Below are 23,464 nucleotides of genomic sequence, written 5' to 3' on the forward strand. Positions count from 1 at the left end.
TGTACATTAAATAAGGTTTCATATTCAAAACCTTAAGGGGGAAAAAACCCTTCTTGTTGTGCAGAAGCACAAACCAGAAGTTAGAATTCTCAGAAGTGTGGAGGCAGCAACCCTGGATAATTAAAAGAACCACAAGGTATACACAAGTATCTTCAATGGTATCTTCCAATATATTAAGTGAAGACATTTTATTTTTGCATGTGTTAAGATGGATCCAGTCAGAGAAATAAGCTTTCTGCATCTGAATAATTTATCAAAATAATGTTTATTTTCCCCACAAAGAATCAGCACTCATTGTGGAGGATCCAGATTCCTGGGTCTTGCAGCATCCAAATAAAGCTTTTGATTTACACCAGTTCTGTGAAGTTTAGAATTGAAGCAAGTCTTTTCATAATTACTGTAGTACAAACTGCTAGAGAATTACTGGTATGTGGAACAATTACAACAGTTCAGGAAATGGATGTCTTAGTGCACTTATGTCATTTTTTTTTTTTTTGTTTAGCAAACATGCTATATTGTCTATTGTCTGTGCACAAAGTGAAAACTGTAGATTCCCACTGTAGAAGAAATCCGTCTCAGTAAGCAACACACTGTGTCAAGCTGCCCTTTTCTCCCTTAGACCTGCAGTCTTAAGACAAAAACTTTGCCAAACATTACATAATCTTTTTATTATTATTAAATGAGAAAATCTCATTCTCTTACATTGTCACATTGCTCGTCAGAGAAATGCTGCAGTGATGAAGAAAGTCAATGTTGGGGCAAAGTCCTCATTTCTACAACATTCATTTACAGAAATTATAGTCATGTTCAACACAGCTCATCAACACAACATTCTTAGGTTCCTTCACGAGGAGTCCAAAAGATCCTTCCTCTAAGGGGGCATGTCACTATGTAAAATTATAGTTCTCCCCTCTTTTGAACGATTCGTTCTCAAACTGCACAAGATGCAAGGCAGACATCCTCTAGCAATCTTCACACATCGTCATCATCTGAGGTGTCACTGCTGCTTGTCTCCGTGTCTTCATTCTCAATTGTTGGTTTGAAAGTGCTGTTTTTCCAGGGACTGAATTTGAAGTCACAGATGAGGCCGTTTTTTAGAATACCATTTTTCCTAAGGCCATTTTTTTGTAACTGAAATTTAAAGCACAAATCAATTTAGCTGTCTGAAAATGGCAGATTGAAAAGCATTTATTTTTGTACAAGGTGTCAAGCATGTGTATTTCATGTTTGGCAAGAAAAAATAAACTTTGCAAGATTCAACAATGGCATTAGTACTACGTTTTGTAGATGCTTGCATTTCCAGGGTTTTTTTTGGGGGGGGGTTTAGTAACAAACATGAAAATAAGCATGTAATTAGATTCCTGTCATTAGATCTCAAGTCAAAGTATGAGGTTAAAGAGAGCCATGAACATAGATGTAAATCTCTAGTTACAATTCCATTTCCCATAAACTGAGTATGGTTTACATATTGTTTGCATATATACAGTCTCTACTGCCACATCCCTGATTCTATAAAGCTGAACTGGATAAAGAGGGGAGGCTACTTTAATATGAATACAAAAAACTTTATGCAGCCATTAGTAAGCTGACCCTTATTTCAAACCCAATTCAAATAGTTCAAACATCCCTTCAAATAAGGGTCTATGGTCTTATAGGAAATACCTAGTTTCTAGATACCCATCTTCCCCTCCTGTATCTCTGAACCAGTAGATTTACAAAATATCTCCTCAGACTAAATATTGGAAATTCCCCCTGCAATATTCAAGGCTCAAATCCAAGGGATGGAACAGGATGCGAAAAGTTTAAATAAGAGGTCAACCAACAGTAAGAAACTTCTTGCCCTTGTAATTTAAAACACTCACCAATGTGTATCTAACAAACAGGCTCTTACAGGAAAACAAGATTCCCATTGCCACCATAAATAGTTGTGCGGGCAGCACAAAAATATGGAGGCTTATATGAGCTATCGGTTCTCTCAGGCATTAAGAAGGTACTAGAGTTTATCATTTTAACACTGAAATGCTTCAATATGGAATGTAGGAAAGATGTCCATCTTCTATCCCACTCAATAGAATATTTCACTTGAAACATAACAAACTCAAGTTATGCAGGGCTAGCTTTTGCTCTCACCTGTTCACTAATGACCTGAAATTCCCTCATTTCATCCTCAGTTAGCGGAGCACAGGTCTCATCGTTTTCACTGTCTTCCTGCCAACCCATCTCCTTTAACAATCTTTACAAAAGAAATAAAAATGTGGACATTTATAAAAAGATCAGCAACTTTCATTCTCCAGACCCAATCTAATTGCTCTGAAGGGTGCAATTTAATTCATCTTCTGGTTAGCTCTCAGAACCTTGCATTCTTAAGACTTTTTGGAGAAAGTGATTGAAAAAGCAAAAGGTTTGCTTCACTTCCCTGCCCATTTTTTCTTCATGCCTCTCTTCTTCCCATTCGAGAAAGAACAGTACAGAAAGAACATCAATACATCAGAAAACCCAGTGCATGACAGGGGTCTATACATGGATGCTTATCTAATGTATTTCTAACCCATTCTTTAGGATACAACAGAGGCAAATGTTCAACTTAAAACAATATAAATAAAACAACACTTCCAAGGACCATACAGCTGAATGACAATAACTATTTATGTGCAGCATGTGAAATACTGAATCAAAACGATCAAGTTAATTCCTATTGTAAGCAAACTTAACCTTGTATACAAGGGGTGGGGAACCTTCAGTCCTCAAGTCAAATTTGGCCAGGCAAGGGGCTAAATTTTGCCCATGATACTATTTTCCCCAAACCAGAGACACCTGCCCTACACCTGTCATTATGTGACATCAGGTGTGGGGCAGGTGGAAGTATGGCTTAATCAGCTGTGCTGTTGTTCCCCTGAGAAACTTGATAGCATAGCTGATCCTTGCAGAAAACCAAGATGAAGTCACTGCCCATCAGCTGATGTGCGCTGAGTTCAAGCCTACTGGATAAACTGCATGACTGAGTTCCACTGGGAATTGATGTCAGTCGACTGACAGGTTGTCCCGCCTACCTGTCAAAAGTTGGCCCATGGACAGACAAGGTTCTGCTCCACCAGGTCAAAACATTTCCCTGCCGCTGCTGTATACCTATCCTTCCAGCAAGCAGTATTTTTCAACAGGTTAAAACCATGTCAGTAATTGGAAAAATACATACCGATGCTCTGCTTCAAGTGAGCTTGAAAGGACATCGGTCTGCGGAAATGTTGAAGACCGAATGATCTGCTGAGACATCATTATAGCATTTCTATTTTCTTGAGGAATTTCATTTTCAAAGTTTCGGTTTATGTCCCTCTCTTCGTGACCATTGTTGCTGTTATGTAAATTAAATTCATCATCATCCTGTTAAAGAAGTCACATATTTGAGTAAATTCCAAAAAGATTTGTCCACGATTTGCATGAATATAAAAAGATGCAACAAGCCGACATATTGCATCCCACTGGAAGTTAAGCCCATAGAAGAGCACTGCTAGAGCTTGTCCAGCATTCCATTTTCCACAGAAGCCAATAGATGTCTCTGAGAAACCCACAAGCAAGACATGAGTGCAATGGAACTCTGCTGCTGTTGCTCCCACCCAATCAAGTGTCTTTCAGGGGAGAGCATATAGACATCGTGACTAATGAGACTGTTATCTCTGAATTGTGAAGCACAAAGTACCTCTGTTTTCTTTTGGTGTGTGGTACAGGACTGACTAAAACAGCTGAATTTTAAGCTACTTAGGATAGAGCCAGTAAGTTCTGATGACCAACATATGCTAAGCTCACTATGGAAGATATTCCTTTAAGTAGATTCCCAATAGAAGACAATCCTTATCTACATTTTACGTCACTCTTTATGATCAACATGGCATCACAAATCTTAAAGAAGACGCTGGCAATCCCACCTGTCACTAAACCCATTGACTATACACAATTTTGGCTTTATGCACTATCCTCAGAACGCAGCCCCCATGTAGGCTGAAAGTCATCTGTAGTAAAAAATGAAACACACATGACCCTCTGTACAAAATTTGTAGTACCTTCTCTTGTCCATCATGCTCCTCTTCCACTCGATCCCGTTTCAGTGTCTTCAAGAATTCACTCTTCTTATCAGTGCGCATTCGAGTCAATTTGGTTAAGCGAGGCTGGCCAAGTTTATCAACTGGAGATGAGGAATTTGATCGATTACACTATGGTGGAGAAACACACAATACTGAGATTAAGAAAAACTTCATGGCAATGCTTCATTTTGTTCAGCTGCCAGTATTTCTGTTTTATTTATATATAGTTTCAAGTTTCCATTTAATTCTCAAAAACCACAAGTTCATGAAACATAGCTCCTCAAAACTAGAAATACCCCAAATAAAAAAGTAACCAATTTTTCTGTACCTCTTTCACTGAATTCTGTGATCCAACAGCCTTAGCAATAGATTTGAAAGCACTAAAGTTGCCAATACCATATGGAGAATCATGAGGAAATGGAGGGCCAAGTTTGTTGTCTTTTGTTTGGCTTTTCCACTGTGTTGTCTAAATAAATCAAAATGATGAATAATTTTTGACCAGGTTAATAAACTAAATTCTTTACATTATTTAATGTTTATGACAAGAACCTAAACATGTTTATATAGCACCATCAGTCTACATGCCAATATATGCTAAATAAATAAATAAATAAATAAATAAATAAATAAATAAATAAATAAATAATTGAAGAGAGGGGTTGGCCCCTTCCTTGAGAAGCTTAGAATCTAAATTTTGACAAAGAGAAAGAGAAGGCAATGAGAAAGAGAGAGAGGTAACAAGAGATATATTACAAAACAAGAAAAGAATCTGCAATCCCCTTCTCCAAGACACATCACTTATACGCATCTTACCTTTGCAGGTGGAATGACAGGTTTAGGAACTAAACCTTTATAGACACTTGTACCAGTTCCATTCTTGACTGACTGTGAATGAATATTTCCAGCTACAGGGAATCCAGATATCTGTAAATCTTTCGTACTGCCTTTTTTTATAACCAGCATTCGTGGAGATCTAGATTTTGGGTTCAGAGGATATTCTGCAAAGAAACAAAAGTTTCATCTTATATATTGCTTTGATATTTTTTAATTCAGCAGGAAAACACTGAATAGGCTCAGTTGATACAGTTCTCCTTATACTCTGTAGATCATCACAGCAAAATAAGTGTTCATGTTTATAACCAGGTACCATGGAACTGAAAGAAACCGTCTGACCTAAGAAGAGACAGTATTTAAAACAGTCCAACAGCTTTAGGCACAGAACATCATCTTGACCCCACCATAAAAGACTGCCAGCAGAACATGAAACAAAATAAAATGACTTTAAAAAGAGGGAGGCATCAGCATACTTGAAGGAACCCCAAAGTCTTTGTGAAGTACAAAAAAAATTAAATACAAAACCTAAGGTGGGAAAAAACCCCAAAACATGGCCCAAGAATAACCAAGCATGCTTAGTAGCCATGTGATGCTGCATGATACTTAGAAAATAAAAACAGAATGGAGCATGGAATGGACTATCCTGGGAGGAGGGCACAGCTGGCTGACACCTAATTCTTGTTAGGTGGCATGCATATACTGTAACATCCTGCTCCAGGCCCCACTTACATCAGAAGTTTTCTCTATCAATGCACAGCCATCATGGTTTCAGGAACACTAACACGTGGTGGCTATCTTTAGTGCAAGAATGTGAATATGCACACATTATAACTCCTTATGATAAGCACAGCCACATTATTTTGATAGTTTTCAATGCTCAATAAATGCATCACAAAAATCAAACAGCATCACAAAGTATAGCTGAATTAAAGTACAACAATAAATATCACTTCAAAGGCACTTTCTAACAAAATGACACTCAAAAGGTTTTACTGTAATTTAAAGCCCAATGCTCTTACCCCAAACACCAGCAGCTAATGATTTATTCTGGTTTGGTTCTCTCTCATATTCAGGATTCAGGGATGGCTGAAAAGAAGGGGGAAACAAAATAGTTTGATTTAAGATCTGCTGGAAAATATCCAATATTTAAAATTTAGCGTGCCAGATCATAAATATTACAATTTAGAGAGATGATTCAGTTCTGGCAAATGATGTTTACCAATGAGGGTGCTGAATCTTATTTCAGCATCATTCAATGAAACCTACATCTAACAAAATGAATCTACATAAAACCACCAATAGAGGTTAGCCAAGAATTTGGGGGTCAAAGTCATCACTATGCAATATCCAATGCTATCTTTACTTTCCATCTCACTCCAGAGAGGCTGTAAAGCAGGGTTTGGGAACAGAATCCCACTGGCAGACCAGATCTTGATGTCACCTACACCACACAGGCCATTTTCACAGGCTGGCAAGGCCACTCACCTGTTAATCATCTGGAACCACCCTAAAATCATAACTCAAGCCAGGCTGAAAATTAAGATCCCTGCTGAAAGTAGGGGTCAGCACTGACTGCAAGCCCCTGCTTTCATCAGATTGGCTGTACTAAGAAGTTCCCAAATAGGAACTCCGTACTGTAGCTGATCCCAGTGAGGACTTGCTCTCAGCACCTATCAGCACTGACACCAAATTCCCATTGTCAAGTAAAGGTCAGGAGTGCACTTCTACCAATGGAGGTCTTGATTAAAGCTCAATGAAAGCACATAAATGATTCACTTCTGCGAGTGAATGAATTCATTATGATTAACTTACAAAATCTTCAGCTTCAAATTGTTTGGGTTCTTCCTTGTCTTCCTTTTTCAGAGTCTCACTTTCCAGAGCATTTTTTTCATGCAACCCTTGGCTTTTTCCAGACTGAAAGCTACTGGCACGAGCACGTGAACCTCCGCTATGATATCCCACTCTGTGGTGTGTGTTTTCAGTGCCATTTCTACCTTGTGAACGCCAGCCATTTCTCTCCTTTCTTCCCAAATGCCCTTGGATTTTAAAATGGCAAAGTTACAAGCAGTTTCCAAAAAATTTACTTTGCAGGAAAAAATTAAAATGTAGCGTGCTAAAAATAACTGAAGTTTGGTGGAATTGTAAATTAGGAACTGAAATAATTGAAATGATTGATGATATTAAAAATTAGAATAAGATCCCATCGTTAGTCACTCAGAAAATCTAAGAGTAGTGTCGAAAAAAGACAAAAGTATGTTGTGTAATAAGTGAGCTGCAGCAGAAGTATTAATTTCAAAAGAATAAACAGAAGCTATCATCCATAAAAGAAAAGAAATAAGCAATCCAGCATAGGATTTTAATGTATAAATTTTCTTTAAACTTTTAGAGAAGGGACAGTTAACATGCAAAAAAACTCATTGAAACTTTGAAAAAGTTTGTTTTTTCTTGGTGTAGTAATATGAAATATACAAATACTGGAAAGTAAATTTGGGGTGGTAATTTTATAAAACACATCCAAGTGTCGCTCACCCTCCTATAGCTATACTACAGAGGATAAAGCACAATCTATGGCTCTTCATCCAAAGAGCAGTTCTGTAGTTGTGCTGCATGGAGTTTTCAGTTTAGCCAATACAGTCACCGATATCAATTTCAACTTACACAGTGAACTGTTTAAAGGGTTTATGAGCGGCTCAACACTTAAAAAACAGTAAAAATAAAATAGGGTTACACTGTATCTGGAGGATTAAACACATACAAACCTCCATTTGAGCGACCACTACTAGGATCAAATCCATCAGAAGAATTGTGTCGCCTACGGTTAACTTCATAACGATTCTCTGTCCATGAAAAGCTGTCGGAATGCTTCTCAAAATTTAGTGATGACTAAAAGTAAACACAAATATTAAGTGAGGTCTACAACAGCAATACTAAATAAATCATCTTCAGCTACTGTGTTGGCATACAAGAGTGCAAAGGTTTGGTGTTTAAACACTTTTCAGTTTTTCTAAATCTGAAGCCACTAAAACCATCCCCAAGAATATTATTATTATTTATTGAATTTATATAACACCCTATACCCGGGGGTCTCAGGGCGGTTTTAAGAATAAAATCAAAATATAAAACCACAAAATACATAATCAAAATAAAAACAACAACCCAATAACCCCCCCCAAAAAAACACCACATTTTAAAAGGGCAAGAGTAAAGGGGGGATAAAGTCATTATAAACTTCCAGAGCAACTGACAAGCAGCGCACTGCCATTTTACCTGCGTTCTGTAGCTGCCAGGTATAACTGTCATGAAATATATTTGTCTGTACTTGCACGTCTGTGTTTACATATATTTATTTATCAGTGCATTTCTTCAAAAAGCCTCTAAGGCAGTATACAGATAAAGAAACTTCATTAAAATGCATTGTAAGTATATACATGTATTTAAATAAAAATAAGCAGCAAAATAACCTAATAAGCACAACAACAAACCAGAAGAATGAAACTGCTCTACAGTAAAAACACCTCACAAAGCACAAATTTTAAACCAACTATTAGAATACAGTATCTGTAAGATGAGCAGCAGACTGGTTTCCTAGGTGAGCAAGTTTGAAAGCCTAGGCTCCACTATCAAAAAGGTCCTACCATATAGCCTCACCTACACAATGGTGATAAGACATAGTACAGAGTCACTAACTTATTACCTCACCTGGCAAGCTAGAGAATCTTTTGAAACAACTGGGTCTGAAACTGTAAAGGCTTTTAAAGATAATGACAAAATTTTATTTACCTCTAAAAGAAACTGAGCCAGGGCAAATTAAACAGTAGCAGAGTCATACTGCTATAGCACCATTCTTTGCTATCACTGTACAAAGCTATACAGTAGTACCTTGGTTTACGAATTAATCCGTTCCAGAAGTCCATTCTTAAACCAAAGCGTTCTTAAACCACGACGTGCTTTCCCATAGCAGTGGGGGACTCAATTTACAAATGGAACACACTCAACAGGAAGCGAAACATGTTCTTATTCCAAGGCAAAGCTCACAAACAAAAAACCTACTTCCAGGTTTGCAGCATTCTTAATTCAAATTGTTCATAAACTAAGCTGTTCTTAAACCAAGGTACCACTGTAAGGTAAAGGTAAAGGTACCCCTGCCCATACGGGCCAGTCTTGACAGACTCTAGGGTTGTGCGCTCGTCTCACTCTAGAGTCCGGGAGCCAGCGCTGTCCGCAGACACTTCCGGGTCACGTGGCCAGCATGACGAAGCTGCTCCGGCGAACCGGCACCAGAGCAGCACATGGAAACGCCGTTTACCTTCCCGCTAGTAAGAGGTCCCTATTTATCTACTTGCACCCGGGGGTGCTTTCGAACTGCTAGGTTGGCAGGCGCTGGGACCGAGCAACGGGAGCGCACCCCGCCGCGGGGATTCGAACCACCGACCATGCGATCAGCAAGTCCTAGGCGCTGAGGTTTTACCCACAGCGCCACCCGCGTCCCAAGGTACCACTGTACTGGCCAGCTAAAACTGCCAACTATTTGTAACCTCCTCCTCCTCATGACCACCTATTCTTTGAGGTATGTCCTATACAGGCGTACCTTGGAAGCTGAATGGAAGCCGTTCCGGAAGTCCGTTAAACTTCCAAAATGTTTGACTTCCAAGGCACGTTTTCCAATTGGCTGCAGGAGCTTCCTGCAGCCAATCAGAAGCTGCAGAAGCCCTGTCGGACATTCAGCTGCCAAAAGAATGTTGGCAAACCAGAACACCCACTTCCGGGTTTGCGGCGTTCAGGAGCCAAAATGTTCAACTGCTAAGGCGTTCGTCAACCAAGGTACAACTGTTCGTCACTGAAAGATCTGCTACCTTGTGTTACTATTTCGATACAAGTTTCAAGAAATCTTGCACCTAAGTGCAAGCATGCAGTCTGCAATTTCAGCACATGGTGGAGCTAGTGTTCCATCAAGCATGCTGATACTGCAAAGTGAGTTGTTAAAAGTTTGGTTGATTTATGACCTTTCAAGCTATTATTGATCTTTACCCTATTGCTAGGTAGAAAACAAGTTGATACCAAAGAACAGGGGAAGAGAAGTATTACATCTTGCAAACAGAATCTGGTGGCATTTTCACTTAAAGGTTTACAAAGCAAGATCTTTTCTGGGTTTTGTTGGGGGGTTGTTTTTTTACACACCGCACGTATTTCAAAGTGGTAAGTCATTTTTAGCTTTAACTACTCTACACATTATTGGCATCACAATGTATTTCCAGTTTGCTTCTCCCATTCCCTCATGAGGTTTTAAATGAATGTTAAGATAAGGTCAATGAGAAACAAACGAGCACTACAAAACATATATTTACATTGACCGGTCACTTTAGTGACACAGCCCCCACCCCCGATTTGCGTGGCGGTTGCATTCCAGGTCATTCGGTGCAATGGCCACTTCCAAGTTGCCACAATGTGTGTATGTATGGTTGTGCATCAACTGGACACACAAAAATCGTCCGTTGCCTGTACTATAATAATGCAGTTGATGTTGTTTTGCAGTCAGACCAAATACCAAGAACTCATGTCCAGAACAAGTCAGAGTGATTAAAAACAATACATTACATTCAAAGCCACTCACACATCAGACTTCACTTCCTCTCCTTCCTCTTACAGGCCCCTCAAATTTGCTCCAGAGGGTCCTGAACCCTTAAGCCAACTTGAGGGTGCAGATAGAGGAGAGGAAGGTAGAAATCCCATTGCATGAGTGGAGCTCCACTTGTACAAAGTTGGATTCTGCCCAATGTGATGAACACCAGATTTAAAATGTACATTTACTTTTCAAATAAGTCCCACATTTCAGTAAATGTGAATAGGTTCAGGCTCCAAAAAATGTCAAGAAATGAAAGCTAGGCAAAATTATTTCTCTACAAGTCATCCATGCTGCTTGATTTGTAGAGTTTGATTATTCATAGTTAGAGAATCATTTTCAATCGCATGTAAATGGCAAGCATAAAGCAGGACAAGAACTTATTGAGCTTTGTCTCTAAATGGATGTCAGGTCCACTGCAAAGTCCACATTAACAAAACATATGACTTGTTCTTTTAAACCATGGTGATCTTTTGGGGGCATTTGACCAGTCAAATACCATATTTTTCCATGTATAACACGTCCCCGTGTATAACACGAGTCCTATTTTTTGGGACTCCAAATAAAGAAATCTCCCATATGCACCGTCTGTGTATAAGATGACCCCCCCCCATTTTAAACTTGAAAAAATAGGGGGGGGAATAGAGTCTTATACATGGAAAAATATGGTAATTATCAAGTATTTTTCCAGCAAAACACTATGGGTAAGATCCAGAGACAATTGAGTGGAACTCTGCTCACACACCAGTTTTTCTGGCTCCTCCCTAGACCCAAATGCTGTGACTAAAGATTGATAGACCCCCTGGAACAGAGTGGAATGGGACAAAGGAGTCAGAAAAGGGAAACTGGACAAATCAGGCAGATCTACTTTGTTCAAGGGGAAGCACTTTTCCACTTGTGCAAAAAAAAAAAAAAAAAATCTCTGGATCCAAGCCGATGAGATAAACAGGGTTGACACTTATGCCAACCACCCACCCACACACACACACACACAGACCACAAAACCCCAAATTACATAGCTGTTACTGCGAAACAATGATATAAAAAAGAGCAATAAATTATTGGGCAGATCTGAGCATTACATGAATGGACTTCTGCTAACAGAATGGGGCTTTGCCTTCCCAAAATCTGCTCCAGAGTTGCCCAACCCTCTAGAGCAGGTTTTGAGGATGTGTGGAGAGCTGCAGGGGTGAAAGCGAGGAAGGTAAAGTTCATTGAACGTGCACATGGACATGGTTGGATATGACCCTTTAAAAAACTTTTTAAACCAGCCCTTCCTCCAGAGAACTTACGGTGGCAAACATACATAAGCTGAAAACTATTCAAAACAATAAGCACCACAATGCAATTTGGGAATGCAAGAAGGTAAGCTCTACAGAGTGGTATTCCTACTCCTGTAAAATAATGGCCAATTTACAATGTTTTACCTGTTTAAAATATAATTCTATTAACATGCTTGTATCATAATAATGTTTCATTTAAACTAGGCTATTTTTACAGAGAGAGGCATACACCAATAAGATTTTAAACAAGAAAACCCAGAAAAATCTGGAACATACGGTCAGTACCAGCTGACCACTTTTCTTGCCTGTTTGCTTGCTTGCTTATTTTAAATGAATTTTACAGTCAAAAGAAGGTGAGCCAGGCATGCACTTTTGGTGATTATTCCCAAGTTAATTCTGGTGTTTACTATTAGGGCAGCAGAGGCAAATTACATTTGATTGCTGCAGCCAACCGCCCTGAGACCTACGGGCAGAGGGCAGTATACAAATTTAGTAAAGATGTTGGGAAAGATGGAGGGCACAAGGAGAAGGGGGCGACAGAGGACGAGATGGTTGGATAGTGTTTTCGAGGTTACCAGCATGAGTCTGACCAAGCTGCGGGGGGCAGTGGAGGACAGGAGTGCCTGGCGTTCTCTGGTCCATGGGGTCACGAAGAGTCGGACACGACTAAACAACTAAACAACAACAACAATAACTATCATGGTGGCATGATCTGTTTAAATTGCAAAATTTAGTCTCCCTTTTGGAAAACAGTTTTTCTTTGAGATTTTTGTTCTAATATCTCTTGAATATAAAAACCACTGAAATGCATGGGGTTGGCCGGGGGGAGATGAGAGAAGGGTTGGAGTCATTACATCATTAAGTCCAGGATCTAACAGTAGCTGCACTACTGAGTCTAGTATACTAATGAATGGTTTACACAACCTCTGCTAATTTCAAAGGTGAAAGGTAAGTTGGTGCTGATACTCATAATGAACTGTAAGAACAGACCTTTGATGATGATGGTGGAGTAGGAAAATTAAGCCAGGCTGGAGCAAAGTCATGCTGCGCCATTTAGGTCCAGTCTCTCCAAATCAGTGAAAACAAGGCTTCAACACCTCATGGCAAATACCTATCAGAGAAGGGAAATATAGGATTTATATTTTTAATCACGTATCTTGCAGTAAGACTTTAATATCCCCAAAGAAACTTAACAAGTGAAAAGAACCACAATAACATTCAAGAATCACAGCTAACACAAAAACAAATTTAAAAAGCTATTCACCAAGTGTACTTGGAAAAGAACTGAAATAAACTGGGAGTCAGTGAAGATTTTAACACCAGCAATGTTAATGTCTTAGACTGCAATTCTAACCACACTTACCTGGGAAAGTCCCACTGAATTCAGCAGGACTTGCCTGTAAGAAGACAAGGATTGCCCTGTAAGTTCCGTAAGAAGCCACTGCTTCTGTGTGCCTTCCTCCTTGCTTTTCACCTCCTGGTGCTGCTGTTGCTACCGCAAATTCAGAAGCAGGTGGAAACAGTTCCTCCTGCCACTCTTTATAGCAATCCATGGCAGAAGCACCAGATTTCAACATCAGCCAGACAAGGAAAGTGGCGAGTAGCAGCACCAGCTGGCCTGTGGATCTGGATCCTGGGCCCTGAGACTGACAGGTGAAGGAGCTAGCAGAGCTGGAAGACCACTGCAGCCTCTTCTGGGAATCCCTCTAAGAGCTACCTATCCATCACCTCCCAATACACTGTATTTTGGATTGCCACTTATCTATAGTCAAGCAAACTGCAGGGTGAGATTATTACTTTTTCATTATATGGGCAGATATATTTTGAGCTTAGCCTGTCTGCTAGGTTAAAGGCAGAAAGACTGAAGAGAGGCATGCTCTCTACCACAAAAGGCATGTCACAAGTCAGTTTTGCAGCAACTCAGTGAAGGATATTTCCTTCTATCATAGGAAAATGAGAATTTTCAAATGACAGTACCAATTCCTGTCTACCACAGAATAGGTGTTTGGTATTACCCTAATCTATATATACATCATATCTAGCATTTAACAGTTTTCTGAATCTTCAGATATTGTATGTATTCTGACTTCCATTTTTATGTGACCCTCAATACTGAACAAAGTTGCTCAGCCCTTTTACAGGCTACAATGATCTTAACTGCTGAGCAACAGTATGTGACAGTTCCTTTTCAGTTCAGTTCATATTCAGTGGCTGAATATCTCATAGCCATCTTCATCTTCAGCACTTCATTAATTATGGATTTCATGTATAATATGGAAGTTTTACAAGGAGTTTCTCTGGCCAACTGACAAAAAGTAAAATCTACAATCATTTTCACTATGCCACTATCTCACATCTCACTCTGCCAAGGCCAAGCTCATGTAGTAGTTTTAATTCAAACATAGGCTAAAATGCACCCCAGTATACAGTCATTTGACAACCAGGTTGCTTCCCACCCTTCTTATTCTTAAGGGCAGTCACTGCATCCAGTCTCTTCTGCAAGCTTTCCATTCACAGAAAATCAAGTCTGGGTCTAACCTAGTATAAACAAAAACAGCTTTAATTTTTTTTTTGTTGCTTTTATTTCTAGTTTGAAATAAAACAGTCCTCATCATTAGAAACTGTAAACTCTAGGGAGAGTGAGCATATCAGGTTACAATCAAAGTTGACAACCCAATAAAATGTCGCCTAAGTTTAATTTTATTCCACATCAATCCATACAATAATGGGTGCAGTCATTTAAACTGCATCTCACAGCTCTAGAGTTGAAGGTCACCACTTTCTGGAAAATGCTACAGCTCAGTCATGTCATCATACCAGCTACACTACACAATTCAAAACCAAGAGTGGATGGGGTTTTCTATTAAGTATCTATCTAATGGCATGGAGATGTTGTTAGTGGAGCACGGGAGCCCTAACATCTTGTAAGCAGCAAGCTATATTTGATGTGTTTCCAAGTCTATATTGAAAAGCACCTAAAAGCTGTTAATGACTGCATGAGTTACCGTATTTTTCGCCCTATAGGACGCACTTTTTCCCCTCCAAAAATGAAGGGGAAATGTGGGTGCGTCCTATGGGGTGAATACAGGCTTCAGGAAGCTCTGTGCAACCCTCCGGAGCCCGGCGCCAAGCCGCGCCGGGCTCCGGAGGGTCGCGCAGACCTGCCTGCACTCCCGCCAGCCCCGTGCCTGGGGGAGAAATAAATTTTTTTTCTTTATTCCCCCCCCCAAAAAAAAACCCTATGTGCGTCCTATAGGGCAGTGCGTCCTATGGGGCGAAAAATACGGTAATTTCTATAACTATTAACTGAATTTGCAGGGCAGTTTACAAAAATATAAAAAACTATTTATAATCAAAAGAATAGGTTGAGCCCATATTACATCTGTGTGTGTGTGTGTGTGTGTGTGTGTGTGTGTGAGAGAGAGAGAGAGAGAGAGAGAGAGAGAGAGAGAGAGAGAATTCAGGATATGGAGTACCCAGGTACTTATCACCCTGAATTGATAACTTTCAACAGTTATGTTACTAAGAATTAAGAAGAAATGCATCACCATCAAGTCTTAGGGATTGCATAAGAAAGGAAATGCAGTTCAAAGAAATAGCAGAGAACACTAGAGCAATGGAGAGCCTGGCTTATGACCATGCCATGTACACTTAATTTGCTCCAGGACTAGAACAAGGTGAAACAGCCCTGAAAAGATATCCAAAGTAGAAAAAGAATCATGATTATTCAACTCTTCAGCCTTGTGCACCTCATTGGCACCGCATAGCGTGATAGGATCATGCAAATGTGCAGGACAACGGAGCTAAGCCAAGGCTGGCACCAGTATTTTGTTTGTGGACACCTCACAGGCTACAGACTTGCACTCTATAGCACTTGTCGTGCATCAGTTGTCATTTGAAGTGTCTTCATCATGATTAGCAGCAGGACTCACTTATAAGCATACCATGCATATATACAAGACTTGGCCAAATTGTGCAGTTTCAAAACTGTATTTTTTTTGTCAGTAAGAAACAAGAATGCACTTATAATAAAAATCATAGCTCCTTGGGTGTGCTAAATTTAGTTATAGTAGGAGTTTCACATTTCCCAAGAATAAGGCAATTAATCGTAACATTTTTAATTATCGATCCACAGCTACACCATCCTAGAATGAACAACAGTCATCTCATCTCTGTACTGCATACAAAGATCCTTACAATGCCTAACATTTCTAAAATACCATTTGCAATGTTAGGAGCCGCATATACTGTGAAGTGCTGGATGACCAATTTATCATGTATGCACTCAATTTGGGCCAAAGAGAGAACCTGCAGGAATTAACTACAAACCCCAATGGAGAACATGCTATGATTTTGGAACACCAAAAACCCGAAAGTAAATGCCTCAGTTTTCGAACGCGCCTCAGAATTCAAACAGGAAATGCAGCTTCCATTTTGAGTTTTCCATTTTGAGGCTTCCGCTTTCAGTTTTTGTTTTTTGAACATTTCGGAACTTGAACAGACTTCCGGAACTGATTACATTTGAAAACCGAGGTACCACTGTATAGGGCCAATCTCACCTTTCTTAAGTGGAAATTCCACAACTGGAATGCTTTGTGCCATGCTTCCACCAACTTTTATTCTTTAGGTGGTGGTACATAAAACAAAGTCTCAGAAGACTATATTCTAAAAGTGGGTTCACAAAGGAGGAGGTGGCCTTTCAAACCCTGGCCTCAAGTCATTTACTGTTTTATAGGTCAACATTAGCTCATTAAATTGGGCCCAGAAACAAATTGGAAACTATATAACTAAAGCAACACGACCTACAAAATACACACCAGAAAACAATTGTTTTCTAATACTGTAAAAGCAAGCACATGAGCGCAATGGGGCTTACTTCCAGGGAAGTGGGCACAATAACTCAGGCTAAGACAGATAACTTGCATGGAATTGTTTCTACACAATACAAAAGTTTCAGTTGCATAATCAGAAACTATCATTCTATGACTTCTATCAGGATTTGTCATCATTGTAAGATGCAGCACACATTCTGAGGCACACTTTTTAATGCTTCTGTGGAAGGAAAATTACAGAATATCCTGTTCGGGACCAAGATACAATCTATGTAGCTGGTTCTACTTCAAGCTGCAATTAAAATTAAAGACCTACATAGTAAGAAACTGCATACATTATATACATACTGTACTATATAATTCAAATTCTTACTTTTGATGCCTGAATTAAGTCTGAAATTCTTGCTAATCATTTTAGCATGCACAGATATGAAGATTTCCTTCACTTCTGTACAGATATTGTACAAAAACTCTATTGATGTCAACATTTTAGACCTCTAGCCAAAGATCCACAGAATCGTCAGGGGATTTCTGCAAGCACTTTTAGGAAAGATGGGAAATGTCTGCACTGAGCTCTCAACCGAGCATGCTGTACAAGGAAAGGGGAGATTCACTGTCATATTGGCAGACACAAAGAAAAAGCTAACTAAATAGAATTTTCAAAGACAAGTAGTTCAAATCAAAATACCAACAGAGATCAAAAGAATTGTTTATTCACTGAAGAATCTTCACTCCCAGGCTTCACTTCAATCTCTGATTTAAGGTTTTAAATTGTCAAATTTGGGGGGGAGGTTAACATATGTAAATATGCTGGAGTTTAAGGTGATTTGAATAGTGCCAAACATCAGTCACTTACTTTGTAACTAGGTTGTTTTGTCCATCTTACATATTTTTTGAGGCAGCACTGGATTCTGTTGAAAATAAACCTGCAGGAAATTTAAAATGTTATAATTAAACACAACTGTATTCTCATTGCCCTAATGAAGCTATCCAAGTTTTACTTCTAATAAAGTACAGAGCAAGATAAATTTAGAAGTAGTTAATCTACTCTGTTGACTCAAGTATTCTGCTGGAGAAGAAATTAAAACGGAGGATCTAAACAGCCAACTAAAACAGAACATTCTGTAGCCAAGTTAAAGCTTAAGAGACCAATCCTATTTGGTATAGAGAAACCTTATGCCCACCCTATCATGTATAGAGTGACACCAAGCCCTTGGTCCAGTGCAGACCAGCCACCACCACTGCATAAGCACTAAGGCACCGAACATCATCAAAAGGGGTTTCACATCTTTAGCACAGACATACTGCATAAATGCACTAGCAAAAACGGGATTGCCAGTGGGATTGCTGTGGACCCTAGCAGGTGTTTGAAGTATTTTGAAATATATATTTTAGCATGCCTGAACCATTTCATAAATTGCAGTACGCTCTTGAATGCCTTTGCTTTCTGCACCCCTCAACAATTATTGGGGAAGTTGTCTTATACCATTTCAGTATTCCAGCATCTTCATTAAAAAAGAAAAACCTAACAGTGCAAGCCTGTGTCTACTCAGAAGCAAATTCTACTGAATTCCATGGTACTTAGTTCCAGTAAGAGGGGCTAGGATTACAGCCTAACATAGCAGGGGTCCAATTTATCCCAATTGAAATGAGCAGGAAAATGAAACTATCAAATGTGTGTTTAGTAACAAGCCACTGCAAAGTACAGTACAGTCACACCTCAAGCACATTTAACTTGTGTTGATTTCAACCATACACCACCTAAGTGCAAGTGAAATCCAAGCAAGGAAAAGAGATTAAAAGTTATTTTCACGCAGGGTCCACTTGGGTTACCCAGCAAAAAGAGTTTTCAAGCACTCCACCTTGCTTGGTAAGCAAGGCCTGCTGAGTGTGCCAGCTCCGGGAGTACTAGGAATTCTTTCTCTCTCTCCTCCACCCTCCCCATCTGCTATCCATTTGGGTTTGGGTATATGTGGAACCACTGGAACCAAACCTCTGCATAAGAAGCAACCCTACTGTACTGCAAAGGCTCATTTGACCCTAGGGTAAATATTCTTCAACACGGTGGCTCTCAGACACTGGAGTATAACTACTACCAGTCTAAGACCACATCGCTAATTATCTGGAATAATAGGAGGGCACTATTTAGGCTAACCCTAAGGGGGTGAATTCTTCTTCAAGCTGGGCTTTATCTTAGTATAAAGAACTATTTAACTATACAACTAGATAAAGAACTATGCAACTTTACTATAAGCCCAGTATTTCAGCTAGGTATTTTTTTGTTTCTATTTTATTTTCTCTTCTGAGTCAAGTATTTCTCCTGAGCATATTAAGTTTCTGTTTTACTTTCTCTACTGTTTTCTCCACTCTAACTTCCAAAGAGGATTGCTTCTAAATCATGAGTTGTATCCTTTCCATTGTCACTTGTCACTGGCTTGTCAACAAAATTAACAAATGCTCAGCTATACATCACCAGACACCAGCAGTTGCTTGGCATAAACAATTCTCTGTATGTGCTTTTTCTGGAGATGAAATATAACAATGAATAATCAAAAATATTAAGTTGATGTTGGCCCAGTTTGAATGTTAGCAGTAAATCATGGTCTAGAACAAACCACATCTCACCACAAACAAGTAGTGTGCTAGCACACATGGATCAAGTGTGCCTGCCCCTCTCTTCTTGTGCGTATCATAAGGAAGCAAACCAAGCTTAGCATTTCCAAAACAAACTAGAAGCTAGAAGCAAAGAACAAACCTTGGCTTCTTGAGTTAAATGAACCACAAGTGCTGTAGTTTATGGCTTACTATTAACCAGGCCAACATGGGGGCCAATGCACCTCATCTTTGGAAAGTGGCACCAAAATCATTTCAGAATCATATACAGTGGAACCTCGGTTGTCTAACGTAATCCGTTCCAGAAGACCGTTCGACTTCCAAAACGTTCGACAACCAAGGCACAATTGCCAGTTGGCAAAATCCATTGAAAAAGTGGGGAAACGCGCCTCAGAAGCCATTCGACTTCCAAGGTGTGTTCGAAAATGGAAGCATTCCGAATTGTATCACTTCTGAAGCATTCGACAACCAAGGTTCCACTGTATATAGGGCAGCTAGGGCTTTAAAAATGCTTTTTGTAAAATATTGTGTACAAGGTTAATGGGCATTTAGAGGCAAAAGGAGCAAAGCATCGCACATCTGCACTGGGGGACAGCATATGCCAGTATCCTCTTGTAAAATAAATTATTGATATTAGGTAAAGATCTGAGTAGGATCAGGGTTCCATTTTAATAATCTAAAATTGTTCCAAGTGGCTATGGACTATCATATTACTATTTATTTAATTTCTATACCGCCCTTCATCCAAGGATCACAGGGCAGTTTACAACACATAAATGTATATAAATGTATACCATAATAACATACATACCATAGTATGTACATACATACCATAGTAACTAATAAAAACAATAATCCCACTTGAACACACAGTTTAAAAGGCCATAGATTGGGTAGTTAAATAAAGGCCTGTCTAATTAAACAAACGCCTGGGAGAAAGGGAATGCTTTTGCCTGGTGCCTTACGATGAGAGCACCAGGCGAGCTTCCCTGGGAAGAGCATGCCACATTCACAGAAGTGTTTCCACTACATACACATAAGAGACTAAACAGAATGAGAATTTTATCTAGATAGCTCACAATCAATTTTATATTTAGTGGCCAGTTGCAACCCTCTATTGCACAGCTTTAATGCATCAGATTAAGCTATCTCTGATTAAGCTAACCAGTTTTCTGGTTCAGACCTTACATGAAACTAAGATATTAGTACTAAAATCAGGTGGGGGTGTAGAGGAGAAAGACAAATAAGGCTTAATCCTGGTCCAATAAACTATCATCACAGCACTATCAAGATGCCTGGCACTGACCTAATGATCACTTCTGCACATGGTTCAAATCCTAAATAGGATGCAAGTCCATTTAAGTTCAATCAGATTCATTTTCAAGTAGTCATGAATCAGCTGAAACTGCAAATTTAAGTAGTAAGTATAAACTTCCTTAGAATTCAAGTAAGTTCCGATATAGTTAAAATAGATTTTCATGTGTTAAAATGCCTCTCATACTTTTGATAAAAGAAAAATATTAACACAAGCAAAACAAAAAAGGGACATCTTCAACGGTTTACCTCACTTACAATTAATATTTGTAACAATTGTAGTTTCAGGCAATACTTACAAAATCCAAGAGAACTGCACAGATTGGCATCAACTCTCCGTGATTTGCGTTTTCCAGTTTGCTTCCCTTGCAGTAATGATCCGAGTTCTTTAAAGATACTACATCCGTAGCTATGCAATACAAGGGCTGATTATTGGAAATCAGCTACCCATTCTTCACATTTAAGGACTCCAAAAAGTTATTTTCAAAAAAGTCAGACAAGTCTGGTTTTAACAGCCTGTCTTATCTTCTGACACTTCTTCACTTTCCTATTCCACGTATATCTTACTATCATAAACATCAGTTCCAAAAGAAATAAATACACCTTTTATGACATAAAGAATAGAACTGAGAAGTCAAAGTCTGCATTCAAAATGAAGTTCATTTCTAAGAGTCGATTCAGACATCCACACACAGCAGCTATCTGGATATTCCCATATTGCTTCTTCAGAACACTACAAAAAAAACCCACTAAAAAATGAAAAATAAAGCTCTTTGTCTCTTCATTTAGGAAACAGACATCATTGTAAAAAGCAATTCCAAATTGCCTAAAAAATGAAAGCAATATTTGCCATAAATTCTACATCAATATTAGAAAAACTGGGAGCTACATTTAATATAATCTTCTAGACTTAGTTGACAAATCAAGTCAATCTCTGTTTTGACTGAAATGTTTGAGCTAGAAAGCAAAAACAGTTCTTGAAAGTAGCATGCAGAACTTAAGAAGTTTATACAATTATCCATTCCATATGGGGAAAAATTAGTCCAAGATGATATCCTGAATTTAAGAGGAAACAGGAGAAGAATCTCAAAAGTTCATAAACCGGGTTCTGCAGGCTTCAGAAGTGTTTGAAGTGGAAAAGCAACTTAACAGGTTATAATCCCAATTCCCTTTTTAGTCAACGTTTTCCCTTTCAATCGAAGCAGACTCTGCAGGTCAGCATCCAGCTACCTTTTTTTCACAAGCTGAGGCAACAGGTTGCAAAATATCCAAGCTCATGTTCAGAATCCAGATCACCTAGAAGTGGGGTAGGAGGCTGGGAAAAAGAGACAAGACATACTGCAATTAATGTTCCTTTCTCGAGACATCTAGGAAATCTGCAACATTATGAATCTGCTCTCTTGAGAATAATGAACACCATGTACTTGTGAACAAGGAAGCCTTAAAATAAGGACATGCAACGAAATCCACGCGGATTGCGCTGGAAGCATATGCTGGAGTCAGCAGCGAAAAGGGAAGGGGAGGAGGTCCTACTCCAGGGTGAAACGGCGGTTGGCGTAAGAGTACTATCATGGGAGGCAGGCGCGAAGAAAACCGGAAGAATTAAAAACTCCCACCAAACACGTTCCTTGGCCCAATTTCGTACCAAAAAAAGAAAAAAAAGAATAAAGATAAAAGCTACAACGAACCAACCGAACAAAAGGAAGATCGGTGAAACGGGAGGACTTGCAGCTGCTACCCCTAGGCATAGTTAGTCGGGAGAAGTCCCCGCTCCGCGCCGCGGGGCTTACTTCCGAGTAAACACACGATAGGACCCCCCCCCCCAAGAGGTTGCAATCTCGGATCCGGGACCCGAGCAAAGTAGGAGGGGCGCGAGAAGGAAAGGCGTCCGCGGCTCTCCGAGCGTCTAACCTACGGGAGTGCGCACGCGTTTCCTGCCCAGGTTTCGCTCTCCCTCCTCCTCCTTCCGTCCCATTTCATGGCCAGGTAAAGTCGGGGACGAGTCCTCCCGCTGGAGGTTGTCATATTTACACCTTCGCTCGCTCGTAATCCGCCCGCAGGGGGTTCGAAGCTGCTGCCTCCAACTGCCGCCCCTCGACCAAGCTGGGGCCCAACAGAGCTGGTGTCCCGTTTCTTCCCCCCGCCCCGCTTGGAAGAGGAAGGGAGACGGAGAAAGGACGGAGAGGCCACATGCCCAGGGCTCGGTGCAGGCCGGGGGGCGGGGGGAAGAGACCGAACTACGGGAGCCGCGCTCCGGCCGAGGATCCTTCGCAGCCGCGGAGCCTCAGAGCCCCGCTTCTCCTGCCTCTTCTCCCTCAGGGACGGGCCCGCTCGCCTGCCTGGCTCCGGAACCCCACGCTCCGCACACGCAAACATTGTTTCCTCCGCCACCTCTTCCCTCAGACCGACCGACCGACCGGCGAGGGGGTGGCATGGAGGAAGGAGGAGGCGGCGGCGGCGGCGCCAGCGTACCGCGGCTCTAACCTGCCAGCCAAGTCCCGGCCAAGCACAGCAGCTCCTGCGGGGTCCCGGATTTGAAAGCTCCTTTTTGCCGCCGCTTCTCCCCCGCCGCGCGCACAACTCCTCGCTCCAGTCAGTCAGTCAGCCCCAAAATGGCGCCGCTCCGAGCCGCAGCAGCGATGCCCTGCGCCCAAGCCTCGCGAGAGTTCGCCGCCAACAGCCGCCACGAGCAGCTAGACGAGGCTGGGCTTGTGTTGGGGGCGGGAGGGAGCGCGCGAGCGCCCGACGTTCTACGACACTGTGTACATGTGCGAGGGAGGGAGAGGGAGAAGATTCTGGCTTGTGCGAAGCGGAGAACTCCAAAGACAAGACACATACGACAGAACGCGCGCGGAGGTTTTAAGGGCCCCCCGAAAGGAGAGGTTTCGTGGA

General features: G+C 40.5%; 1 protein-coding gene across 4 annotated transcripts; it reads right to left on the reverse strand.

The window, feature by feature from the left end:
• Window positions 1-246: 246 nt before the first annotated feature.
• On the reverse strand, window positions 247-23,216 carry GPBP1 (GC-rich promoter binding protein 1). Of its 4 annotated transcripts, XM_079995670.1 has the most exons (14): window positions 23,057-23,216; window positions 20,872-21,887; window positions 17,502-17,571; window positions 13,177-13,210; window positions 12,804-12,924; window positions 7,670-7,793; window positions 6,723-6,946; window positions 5,930-5,996; window positions 4,890-5,074; window positions 4,405-4,542; window positions 4,056-4,205; window positions 3,194-3,378; window positions 2,131-2,233; window positions 247-1,131 (listed from the first exon to the last, which is right to left on the reverse strand). In XM_079995670.1, the coding sequence occupies exons 5-14, from the start codon at window positions 12,864-12,866 to the stop codon at window positions 973-975; spliced, it is 1,398 nt and encodes a 465-aa protein (XP_079851796.1). In that variant the 5' UTR covers window positions 12,867-12,924; window positions 13,177-13,210; window positions 17,502-17,571; window positions 20,872-21,887; window positions 23,057-23,216; the 3' UTR covers window positions 247-972. The 4 variants fall into 4 exon arrangements, with proteins under 4 accessions (XP_079851796.1, XP_079851794.1, XP_079851795.1 ...); XM_079995668.1 differs by lacking the exon at window positions 13,177-13,210; XM_079995669.1 differs by lacking the exon at window positions 13,177-13,210 and having other exon boundaries at window positions 23,045-23,203.
• Window positions 23,217-23,464: the final 248 nt, after the last annotated feature.

This window comes from Podarcis cretensis (assembly GCF_951804945.1).
Source record: "Podarcis cretensis genome assembly, chromosome: 11".
Classification (NCBI taxonomy): domain Eukaryota; kingdom Metazoa; phylum Chordata; class Lepidosauria; order Squamata; family Lacertidae; genus Podarcis; species Podarcis cretensis.